The 12823-nt window shown below is 39.8% G+C and overlaps 1 protein-coding gene across 5 annotated transcripts in view; it reads right to left on the reverse strand.

Annotated features, from left to right (window-relative positions):
- ZNF106 (zinc finger protein 106) overlaps positions 1-12823 on the reverse strand; it is a 68613-nt gene that overhangs the window by 33943 nt on the left and 21847 nt on the right. For 3 of the 5 annotated variants that reach the window (XM_053593617.1, XM_053593618.1, XM_053593620.1), the window contains 2 exons: positions 8764-8964; positions 39-2219 (listed from right to left, as the gene is read on the reverse strand). The exons of the other annotated variants lie outside the window; for them this stretch is intronic. In XM_053593617.1, coding sequence (XP_053449592.1) covers positions 39-2219; positions 8764-8964 — 2382 coding nt within the window. The remainder of the gene's footprint in view (positions 1-38; positions 2220-8763; positions 8965-12823) is intronic. 5 annotated transcript variants of the gene reach the window in all.

Consider the following 12823-nt stretch of genomic DNA (forward strand, 5'->3'; position numbering starts at 1 on the left):
AAAGCAAGAAAAAACAGATACTGAAAAACGACACACACCTGGGTAAGCCTTTGCCCAGCTCTTGCTTTTTCTTGGTTACTTGCTGAATGACCTGTTCCCAGTTGACATTTCTCCGAGAGGCATTTAGAATCTGTCGTAGGGTTGGTTTGAGTCCAGATTCCTTCTCTGTCTCATTCTTTCTATGACCACTAATATTGCGAATGCGGCGAGCACTATTGAGGTTTGGTTCGGGAAGGTGTGCTCCAGTTTTGCTCTTCAAACTTATGTGCCGGGTTAGATCTCTCTGGAGTGAGGCAGGAAAGCCGAGCTTACTTAGTTCAGGCAGGAGAGGGCCTGAGGGCTGACTGGTATCACTTTTTTGAAGCTCTGCATCCAAGATAGTACTCTCAAAACCATCTGTTTCAAAAGTTACATGAGATTTACCAGGGTCATTAACCTGCACATCCTCCAGAGAGGTTTTCAAGTCTAGCAATAAGCTGGGTTGGCCACTGGATGTGGATGTCATTTCCAACTCAGACTCTTTCTGGTGAACTGTGGAGTGACATGGGGCTGTGGATAGTTTTCCAGATGTTTTCAGGATTTGGTCATCTCCCTCTTTCTCATCAGCAGTATGAGTGCTACAGGGTAAAATTTCTGTAGTTGCAGACCCCAAGGTTCCCATTTTTGTTCCATGCTCTTCTGTGTCAGATGTCTCTCCATCACTTTCATCTTCTAATGCATGTACTTGAAATTCAATTTTCAAAGATCCCTTTTCAGATTCTTCTACATTTCTACTTGCTTTTGCATATTTCTTGGTCCTTTTACAAGTGCTAAGAAGTGGATTTTGCAATGACTCATGGCACTGTAGTACCTCTTTGGCTTTTTGTAACGTTTCGTTTAAGTCATCATCAGGTTCCTTTTGAGCTTCAAATGTACTGTTATTAGCTTTTAAAATACAAGGACTTGAACTATGCAATTTGGATATGTAAGAATCCTGGTTATCTTCCACAGTGGGTTTGTTCAAAGGATGTAAGTGCTCTCCAGGGAAAAAAGAATTAGTTTGGGTGTTTTTTGAGGGAAACTTTGAATCTTGCTTTTGAGGAAATGATTTAGTGGCTGGAAGTGGAAGAAGTGGGGATTTCAATGATGGCATCTTAGCTGAGTTATGCTCTTGTTCGGGTTTTTCTGTAATGGGGCCATTTCTCGCCGCCTCATAGGCAGTAGTGCAGTCAGAAGTGGCTTTGTGACTAAGTGATACCATTTCTTTTTGTGTTTTGAGTGTTGGGGAATTATTTCTTTCATTAGGTTGAAGTTCTTGTGTTCCTGTGGCTAAAATCAAGCTAAAATCAAAGAAAGGCTTATCTATCACTTCTGACTTGTTACTAGTGACTTCTTTTAATCCTGATTGTAAATCCAGAGCCTTCTGGGAAGGGTATGGAGTCCAGCGTTGGGGCTTTTCCCTTGCCCCACTGCCATTCTTTCCACTAACTTTGGAAGCTGCAGTATCTGTTTTTTTAGTGCTTTGGCTTTCCGGCTGCTCAAAACTGAAGTCGAGTAAGCCTTCTGAAGGAAATTTATCACTTGTAAATCCTTCTGAAGGACCTCTACATGTGGAAACTGTACCAACTTTGTCATTTTCTTTCCGCTGCCAAGTATATCTCTGTTGATTGTATTTGTTTGCCTTATTAGATTTCTTGTTCCATAGCATAGTCATGTCTTCCATTTGACAGTTAGAATTTCTGTTTCTGCCTGGTTGAAATCTGTCTCCTGGGCCATTGTAATTCCAGGTATTTGTACTACGTACATTGGATTTCCAGTTTCCGTTATTGTTGTTCATATGCCAACTGGAAAAGCCACCTGTTCCTTCAGAATGCCAACTGGAATTCCTTCCTGTACCATTATGATTCCAATTTACCATTCCACTATTTGAATGCCAACCACCTCCAGAATTACTATGACTGTGAAACCAAGTCGAGGAGCCTCCTGCAACACCATTATGCCACCCAGAACAACCTCTTGGTCCACCATTATTCCTCAAAGGATGTGGAAAGCTGTTTTTCCTAGTATTATTAAAGCCATCTTTCTCCCATTTCCAATCCCACTGTGGAGGTCCATGATGATGCCATGTTTGCTGACTGTAACTCTCTCTGTCTTTGTAAGGAATTCGGTCTTCTCGTCTCCGTTGGGGTCGCCTGTCATCAGAGTTTATTTCTTGGCTGCTATTAGAAGGTTCACCTTGTCTGGAAAAAAAACAAAACAGTTCTTTATTAATGAACTAAAAAACTTCTTATAGTTCCTTTAAAGACACAACCCACCAAATATCCTATTTTTTTCTTTCCTTTTTATTTTTTTAAGAGATAGGGTCTCATTCTGTCACCGAGGCTGGTCTGCAGGGGCACAATCATAGCTCACTCCAGCCTCAAACTCCTGGGCTCAAGTAAAAGCCTCACCTCAGCCTCCCGAGTGGCTAGGAAGGACTATAGGCACCTGGCACCATCTCTGGCTAATATTTCTATTTTCTTTCTTTTTTTTTTTTTTATTTTGAGACAGAGCCTCAAGCTGTCACCCTGGGTAAAGTGCTATGGCATCACAGCTCACAGCAAGCTCCAACTCCTGGGCTCAAGCGATTCTCCTGCCTCAGCCTCTCAAGTAGCTGGGACTACAGGCACTGGCCACAATGCCTGGCTATTTTTTGGTTGCAGCCGTCATTGTTGTTTGGCAGGCCCAGGCTGGATTCGAACCCGCCAGCTCACGTGTATGTCGCTGGCACCCTAGCCGCTTGAGCCACAGGCGCCAAGCCTAATATTTCTATTTTCTATAGAGAGAGGGTCTTCTTGTGTTGTCCAGGCTGGTCTTGAACTCTTAGCCTTAAGCAAGCCTTCCCAGAGTGGCCTCCCAAAGTGTTAGGATTGGGTGTCACCATGCCTGGTTCTATTTTTATATCTAATAGTGGTTGCTTTTATACCTTTAAATGCCACAATTCAAGTTATATTTCTCAATTTGTTAAAAATTAAACGATATCTTATTTCCCCTGTCACCCAGAAATATTAAAAATTTGACACACTTGTATTTTCCTATCTTTCTTGGTCCTATTTTTTCTTGGTATGTTCTGGGATTTTGTCCCTATCATCCAGTTATTATTTTTATATTATGCAGCTTTTTCAAAATAAGGACAATTACCTATATATATGTGTGTGTGTGTGTGTATACATGTGTATATATATTTATTATTATTATTTTTAAAAGACAGGGTCTCATCCTGTTGCCTGGGCTAAAGTGTAGTGGTCACTGCGACCTCTAACTCGTGGACTCAAATAATCCTCCTGCCTCAGCCTCCTGAGTAGCTGGAACTACAGGTACATGCCACAACACTTGACTAATTTATAAAAATTGTTTTGTACACACAGGGTCTCATTATGTTGCTCAGGCTAGTCTTAAACTGTTGGTCTCAAGCAATCCTCTTACCCTGGCCTCCCAAAATGCTGGATTACAGGTATGAATCACTGTGCCTGAGCAGGTCAATTATATTTTATAGCTATGATTAGTTATCATAATTAATAAAGTATTATGTTCAGCTGCCCTTAATACCATAATTTTTCCAGTTGTAGTTTATTTCTGAAAAACTTAGTTTCGTAACCTATTTTAAATTATAAGATTATACTTTGCATGGTTACTTTCATTAATAAACACCTTATCAAGGGCAGTGACCGAAGTTCAGTGATTAGAGCACCAGCCACATACACCAAGGATGGCGGGTTTGAACCCGGCCTGGGCTGCTAAAACAACAATAACTACTGCAACAAAAAAATAGCCGGGCGTTTGTGGCAGGTGCCAAGTAGTCCCAGCTACTTGGGAGGCTGGGGCAAGAGAATCGCTTGAGCCCAAGAGTTTGAGGTTGCTGAGATGTGATGCCATGGCACTCTACCGAGGGTGACACAGTGAGACTCTGTCTCAAAAATAATAATAATAATAATAAATCTTATCAAATACCCATTCAATAATTGTTAGTTGTGTTAAGAAAACTTTTATATATAGTTCCTGTTCATGAAGGGTTTAGAATACAGTTTTATAAATAAGTAAGGTCATAAACAGGAGTAAAATAGCTCATACCAACTAAGTAGTAGCCATAGTTCAGTATCATAAGGCACTCCATGAACTAAAGGTTTTATAAAGAAGCTACAGCTGTTTGAAGTGTTCATGTTACACACAGAGCCCATAGATATGTAAGTAAATTTAAGTAAACATCCCAGCTATAGATATAAAAAGCATGTCCTCTACAAACTCCCTATGGTGTGCCTATATGATGCTTAGCGTGTGGTAGGTGCTTAGAACATTGAGTGATACTAGCTAAAGTTTACTGAGTATCTACTGTCAGGCGTTTGGTGCTAAGCACTTTATCTAGATTATCTCACTTACTTTTTTTTTTTTTTAGAGACAGTCTTATTTTATCGCCCTTGGTAGAGAGCCATGGCATCACAGCTTACAGCAACCTCTAACTCAGGCGTCCTCAAACTGCGGCCCGCGGGCCACATGAAGCGGTGTGAATTGTATTTGTTCCTGTTTTGTTTTTTACTTCAAAATAAGATATGCTCAGTGTGAACAGGAATTTGTTCACAGTCTGTTTTTTTTTTCAAACTATAGTCCGGCCCTCCAACGGTCTGAGGGACAGTGAACTGGCCCCCTGTTTAAAAAGTTTGAGGACGCCTGCTCTAACTCCTGGGCTTAGGCGATTCTCTTGCCTCAGCCTCCGGAGTAGCTGGGACTACAGATGCCCACCACAACGCCTGGCTATTTTTTGTTGCAGTTTGCCCAGGACCAGGTTCGAACCCGCCACCCTCGGTATATGGGGCCAGCGCCCTAACCCACTGAGCCACAGGTGCTGCCCCTACCTCACTTAATTTTCACAATCCTGAGGCAAGTATTCTTGCCTATTTTTTAGATAAGGAAATGGAGGATTAAAGAGGTTAAGTAAATTGCCTAGAATGAGATGGCCAGAAAATAGTACAGCAGAGATTTAAATCTTGGCAGTCTGACTCCAGATGGTATTCCTAACCACTAGGTCTTGATAGAATGAAAATCCTGGCTTGACGTCTGTGGCTCAAGTGGCTAAGGTGCTAACCACATACACCTGAGCTGGTGGGTTTAAATCCAGCCCAGGCCCGCCAAACAACTATGGCTGCAACCAAAAAATAGCTGGGCATTGTGGCAGGTGCCTGTAGTCCCAGCTACTTGGGAGGCAGAGGCAGGAGAATCGCTTGAGCCCAGGAGTTGGAGGTTGCTATGAGCTGTGATGCCATGGCACTCTACCCAGGGTGACAGCTTGAGACTCTGTCTCAAAAAAAAAAATGAAAATCTTAAGTTTCTGCAGTTGGGTTCCTTCCTCTGAACTTGACTTAAATTTTACATTAGTACTGGCTTTAAAAGCTTTCAAAGTCTATAATATTTTATACAAAAATTGGAAGTTATTTCTTTTTCATAGATGGAATTAAAGGTTAATTTACTTAAAAGTTCAAACATCCCCTCAAATTATAAATGGCAATAATTTCTAAATAGAATACTGTAAGTCCACAAATAACAAGTACCACGTATTATTACCTACACTTGAACAATTTTTTTTTTTTTTTAGGTTACACAATCTTGCTCTGCTGCCTGGGCTAGAGTACAGCAGCATCCTCATAGCTCACTGTAACCTCAAACTCTTGGGCTCAAGTGATCCTCCTGCCTCAGCCTCTCAAGTAGCTGGGACTACAGGTTTGCACCAACATGCCTACCTACTTTTTCTTTTTTTTTTTAGAGAAGGGATCTTGTTATATTGCTCACGTTAGTCTCAACTTCTTGGTCTCAAGTGACCCTTTCACCTTGGCCTCCCAAAGTGCTAGAATTACAGGCATAAACCATTCTAGCCAAAAATTTAAATATATATAACCATTAACCAAAAGCTTTTACTTTTTGATTGTAAGCAATGTGCAACTTTTGACATCCAAGGGGACCATTGGCGCAGCCATACTGAAGTGATCTGAAATGAGAGAACTGGGGAATAAATCACTCACAAAGTAAAATTCTTAGGCCAGGAGGGGTGGCTCACATTTGTAATCCTAGCACTCTGGGGATGCTGAGGGAGGTGGATTGCTTGAGCTCAGGAGGTTGAGATCAGCCTGAGCAAAAGTGAGACCCCCCCATCTCTGCTAAAGAATAGAAACATTAGCCAGGCATTTTGGCAGGGGTCTATAGTCCCAGCTACTCAGGAGGCAGAGGCAAGAGGATGGCTTGAGCCCAAGAATTTGAGGTTGCTTTGAGCTATAATGATGCCATGGCACTCTACCGAGGGTGACAGAATAAGGCTCTATCTAAAAAAAAAAAAAAAAAAAGGGGGTAGAATTCTTAGATCATGAATTGGCTAGATCCACAGTTAAATCAGCCCAGAAAGAACAATCTTCAGTCAAAAATCTCATGAAGGAAAAAGAAAAAGAACCATGAAGAAACAGGTAGATAGTGAGGCACCTGTGGCTCAGTGAGTAGAGCGCCGGTCCCATATACCGAGGCCGGTGGGTATAAACCTGCCCCTGGCCAAACTGCAACAAAAAATAGCTGGGCATTGTGGCGGGGGCCTATAGTCCCAGCTACTCGGGAGGCTGAGGCAAGAGAATCACCTAAGCCCAGGAGGTTGCTATAAGCTGGACGCCATGGCACTCTACCGAGGGCGATAAAGTGAGACTCTGTCTCAAAAAATAAATAAATAAATAAATAAATAATAAAAAAATAGGTAGATAATTTTATATGCCAATGAGGCATACTGGAAGACTCAAAGAATTATAACTATGATATGAATGTCTACTCTATTCAGAAGCTCTGTTAAACTTCAAATTTAATCATTTACACAGATAAGCTAATAAGGGCACTAGTATGTAAGAGCAAAGCAGAAGTGAGTCTCCTAGAGGTTCCAACTCCCTAAAAAAGGAAAAAGAGTAAACTACACCTAAACTAAGAATAACGAGAATGTCATTTGAAGGACTAAGCAACTAAACAATTTAAGAACCATGTTGCTACAGGTTGAGTGTTTATCAGAAATACTTGGGCCAAAAGTATTTTGGATTAAAATTTGTTTGGAGTTTGAAATATCTGCATATACACAAGATATCTTGGGGATGGGACACAAGTTTAAACACAAAGTTCATTTCCTTTCATATATATCTTATACACATATCCTGAAGGTAAATTTCAATACAGTATTTTTTAATAATTGTGTAATTATTAAATGAAATCAGATATGAATATTCCATTTGTGATGTCATGTTGGAGCTTAAAATTTTCAAAGTTTGGAGCATTTCAGATTAGGGACATTCAATCTTTTAAGACTAAGATAGTCACCTTTAGGGACTTGTTCACAAACTTTTTAACATATAGAGTAAAAACTTTCATTTTATAGTCAAACCTGTAACTAAAAAGGAGGGACAGATCAGGTACAACCTGTATTCAAGGATTTTTATGTTTTTATTTTAGAATTTTACATGTTTCTCATCATGTCTTAGGACCTGAAAAATTATCCCACCTCATCAGTGCTTCTTTCTCTTGCACTCATATCTGGAAATTTCTATCTTATTAAACTCTCTTAAAAATTTTTATAATTAAACTTTTTTTTTTTTTTGTAGAGACAGAGTCTCACTTTATGGCCCTCGGTAGAGTGCCGTGGCGTCACACGGCTCACAGCAACCTCCCAGCTCTTGGGCTTATGTGATTTTCTTGCCTCAGCCTCCCGAGTAGCTGGGACTACAGGCGCCCGCCACAACGCCCGGCTATTTTTTGGTTGCAGTTTGGCCGGGGCTGGGTTTGAACCCAACAACCTCGGTATATGGGGCCGGCGCCCTGCTGACTGAGCCACAGGCGCTGCCCATAATTAAACTCTTTAGACCACAAATCAGTAAGGTAAAAACATAAATACCTAATACCCAAATGTGTTAAGTGTGGGTATAAATTATGCAGTGCAAGCTAGAAAACTTTTATTGCTCATATGATCTTGATGCATCAAATTTAAAATGTAACTTCTTTAATAAATATTTACAGAGGCATGTAGAGAAAACCAAGCACTGTAATAGTCACTAGAGATTCAAAGACGAAGAGATAAACCAAACTTGGAGAGACACCATATTAATTTATATCAGGCAAAAAAAAATTTCCCTAAGAGCTGCTTAGCAATAAGAAATATTACAGCGGCGGCACCTGTGGCTCAGTGAGTAGGGTGCCGACCCCTTATATTGAGGGTGGCGGGTTCAAATCCAGCCCTAGTCAAACTGCAACAAAAAATAGCCGGGCATTGTAGTGGGCGCCTGTAATCCCAGCTATTCAGGAGGCTGAGGCAAGAGAAACACCTAAGCCCAAGAGCTGGAGGTTGCTATGAGCTGACGCCATGGCACTCTATTGAGGGCAACAAAGTGAGACTCTGTCTCTTAAAAAGAAAAAAAGAAATATTACATAATTTATTCAATGAAGCTTATATTTTAGTATCTTTACCAATAAAAAGTTCTAAACATAGCTCGCAATATGGCAAAAACTTCAGATATATATGTAGTTAGCTTACATAAGCACAATCCTGAGTTTGTTTTTTTAAGGCAGATAATATAGTGGTTCAAGAAAGCATCACATGCCCTTTTATGCATAAGACAGCAACCTCAAACTAAACTTTATAACTAAGTTTAAGTGCTAAAGGTTGAAAAAGTACAAAATGTATTCTCTATACTATGTTCTGTTACAGATGGGCTTTTTAAAAATATCAAAATTCTTACTTACCGGCTTTTTTCTTTCCTTTGTTTTATTAACTGAATGAGTTCCTTGTCAAAATAATCTTCTTCCTCTTCGTCTCCCTTTCCATCATCTTCTCTTTCCTGGGCATCAACGTTATCTTTGTGCAACTGGCCAGAAATGTGCTTTGCATATGCAGAAAGACCCACTTCTGTGACCCCGCACACTCGGCACTCATGACTACTGTCCCTAGGGAAAGAGGGAGATGAGGGACATTCAATTCTCCCCACTGGCATGGCACACTCACCAGATCTGTTACAGTTCCCTCTGAAAAACACTGCACACTTTGGCACAGTGAAAAATAAGTGTTAATCAATTTTAATGCTCCTTTCATCACTTTTAACAAGTTTGTTTATAAGTTACTTTTGAAATGAATTTAAGATTCTTTTCCAGCAATCAAGAGGCAATACATTTCAGATTAATGTAGTTTAGGAGGAGAAATCTTCTTGAATTGCTGGTTTTAAAACCTTGCCAGAGGAAACATGGTGAAAGGGGAGGCAGGGCAGGGGGCTCAGAGCAATTTGAAGCTGCTCTGGAGCACACCCATGGTGCCAGCTGCACTCAGAAAGCCTGGTGACAAGCGCTTACATTTACTCTCCCATCTAGAGCTTTCTTCCAGTCAAAGTGAAGGGGTGGAGAAAAGAGTAGGCGGTGCAGCCAATCCCAACTGGGCAACTAAACTGAACAGCTGGAGCTCTGCCCGGAATGTGGAGATTCCGGACTGGGGCAAATGATAGGAGTAGTCCTGGCAAACTTTTTTGGTCTGGATGATACATGTGATCTACATTCTGCTTAAGAAGGGCTTATTTTAAAGGGAATGGAAAGCATTTCAGTTGTAGGAAATTAACAGCTGTCCTAAGCAAATGTTTTCTCTCAAGTTTCAGAAAATGCTACAGTTCAGAAGGAAGCAAAGTTTTTAATTAAATTGGGAAGACCTGTTTTTATTTTCTTTTATTTTATATACGTACTGGTAAATCTCATATTTGGCCAGTCTTAAGAAGACAAAGTCTTGAATCAATGTTCAGAGCTACAGTAGATCTATAATGTAACTGCTTTTTCATTTCCTGAAATCCTTTAATTAGGTCAGCTGTCTATACAGTCATTTACAAAAAATATTTGAACACCGTGGCTACAAGATAGCTAGCAGTATCCATTTAATATAATTCAAATTGCCTTAACTCTGTATCCTGTATCTTTGGTTTAATACTCGGTATATTTTTGCACTTCCTATGCCAATTTATTAAGAAAAACAACACATAGCCGGGCGTTGTGGCGGGCGCCTGTAGTCCCAGCTACTTGGGAGGCTGAGGCAAGAGAATTGCTTAAGCCCAGGAGTTGGAGGTTGCTGTGAGCTGTGTGAGGCCACGGCACTCTACCGAGGGCCATAAAGTGAGACTCTGTCTCTACAAAAAAAAAAAAAAAAAAGAAAAACAACACAGGGCGGTACCTGTGGCTCAGTGGGTAGGGTGCTGGCCCCATATACTGAGGGTGGCGGGTTCAAGCCCAGCCCCAGCCAAACTGCAACAACAACAACAAAAGAAATAGCCGGGCGTTGAGGTGGGTGCCTGTAGTCCCAGCTACACGGGAGGCTCAGGCAAGAGAATCGCCTAAGCCCAAGAGTTGGAGGTTCTGTCAGCTATGACGCTACAGCCCTCTACTAAGGGCAATAAAGTGGGCTCGGCGGGTGGGGGAGGGGAAGAAATTAAAAATAAAAAACAATAAAAAAAAAAGGGCAATAAAGTGAGACTCTGTCTCTACAAAAAATAAAAAAAAAATAAAAAAAACAAGAAAAACAACACAAAAAGACATGTTGTCTTTCACCAGACAGACAGAAACATACAAATACATGCACGTCAGCTCTATTTTTTCCACATACATACCCAACAGGACACAGGCAGGACTTATATCAGTTAACTAGAAGAGACCCTCAAAACGGGGCACTTCATTGACTAGAAAACGAAGGCTTCTGTTTACATATCACCTGAATATTTTTTTTAAACAAAGAAAGGAAAGCAGGCAAAGCAAAAGGCAAAGAAAAGGGAAAGGAAGAAAGAAAAAGAAACCTTATTGAACGACTACTAAATTCTAGGCACCATGCTAGGTGGTCACTGTTGTCAAAGTATAAACAAAGTATAACCTGGCTTATTGTACCATCAATGAATCCCCAACAATAAAAACAAAACAACAAAAAAAAGTATAAACACTAAACAATGCCCAAGAAGTTCACAAAAACAAGTTTTTTATTTTGCAACAATCACGGAGAATGCTTCAGAAAAGTGGAGACATTTTTATTAGTTTTCACTCTTTTTTTCTTTGTAACTTCAAATGATAACCTCCTTTTTCTTTTTTTACACATATCCACACCGGAAAATCTGTTAAGCAAATGCTGACATTTTTGTTTTTGTTTTTGTAGAGACAGAGTCTCACTTTACCGCCCTTGGTAGAGTGCCATGACATCACAGGACACACTCCTGGGCTTACACGATTCTCCTGCCTCAGCCTCCCAAGTAGCTGGGACTACAGGCGCCCGCCACAATGCCTGGCTATTTTTTTGTTGCAGTTTGGCTGGGGCTGGGTTTAAACCCGCCACCCTCAGTATATGCGGCCGGTGCCCTACTCACTGAGCCACAGGCGCTGCCCCAAATGCTGACATTTTTAGGATAAGTTCTAATCAGGTTCCCCAAAAATATTAACATGATTACCCAGAATATCAATATCCAATTTCTTCTAATTCAGCCGGTATTTAAAACATTTTCACTAAGAGTTTGCAACTGTATTTACTACATTCAGATATTTAAAGAAGAATAATCCTCAAGTTTTTCCAGTTTACCAGGGATAGCCACATTCCTCTGAAGTGTTTAAAGTAATAGTAGCTCATTCCAAGTGAATGTTAACTTGTTACAGAAAAGCCATTTTCACAGTAACACAGAAAAAAGTTAATATAAATATAAACCTACCCTCAATGGGCAGCCTCAGAAAAATCTGTAACAAACCCAGAGTACTTTACACTATAAATATTCAAATCAACTGAATTGTCTAGTTATAAAATCTTTTTCTTAAAACTCACTGAAACTATAGAAAATGTTTTAGTCTATTTTTCTACCTAGAACATATAGAATGCTTAACTCTGTGTTACAGTACTAAAGACATCAGTCAATTGTACTTTTAGTATAATACCTATAAGATATTTTTAAATAAGAGCTCTGATTTTATCCTATTTCAAAAATGCAAAGATTTTTCTCATATTTAAACCATCAAAATTCCTTTCCTTTAAAGACACACTGGAAAGCCACACTGACTTTTTAAAAAATATTAAGGAATGTAGCATAAGGTAGGCAGAATTTAACTCTTAATAAAAATAAACACCAATAGTCATAAACCCACACACTTTGGAACCTCCAAAGCATAAGCATATGTTGGATACTTCACAGACATTCAAAACACAAATTTTTAAAAACATTTTGCTCTCCTTGTGAGAAAAAATATAACCATAGTTCCAGAGTTATGTGTATCAGAGATCCAGCCCCAAAGGGTACAGGCAATAAATGCAACATAAAAGTTAGTACTAAAAGTTATTTTTTAAAAAACCCAGAAATACCTAATGTTTTTCTTACAAATATAATCTAATTTAAAAGAAAGAGAGAAACTTTAGGGCGGCGCCTGTGGCTCAAGGAGTAGGGCGCCGGTCCCATATGCCGGAGGTGGTGAGTTCAAACCCAGCCCCGGCCAGAAAAATCACAAAAAAAAAAAAGAGAGAGAAACTTTGAAAAGAGAGTATCTATGCTTATGTAGAGAAAGATCAGGGAAGTAATTATCACATCTTCTGAAGAATTATGCCTCCCCATAGGGTGTATAGGAAATCTTATGTTTTTTAAAAGTTAATAGCAAATTAAATAATATTTCAATGATGCTACTTTCCAATTCTTTAACCATCGCCAGTTAAAATGCTTACTACTCTGTGTAAATTCATAACATAATTATTTCATTATTTCTTGGCTAATAAAGGCAGACATTTTCCTCAGGGCATTTAAAGGAAGGCTTAAATTAG

This window comes from Nycticebus coucang, chromosome 6, assembly GCF_027406575.1.
Source record: "Nycticebus coucang isolate mNycCou1 chromosome 6, mNycCou1.pri, whole genome shotgun sequence".
Lineage (NCBI taxonomy): Eukaryota > Metazoa > Chordata > Mammalia > Primates > Lorisidae > Nycticebus > Nycticebus coucang.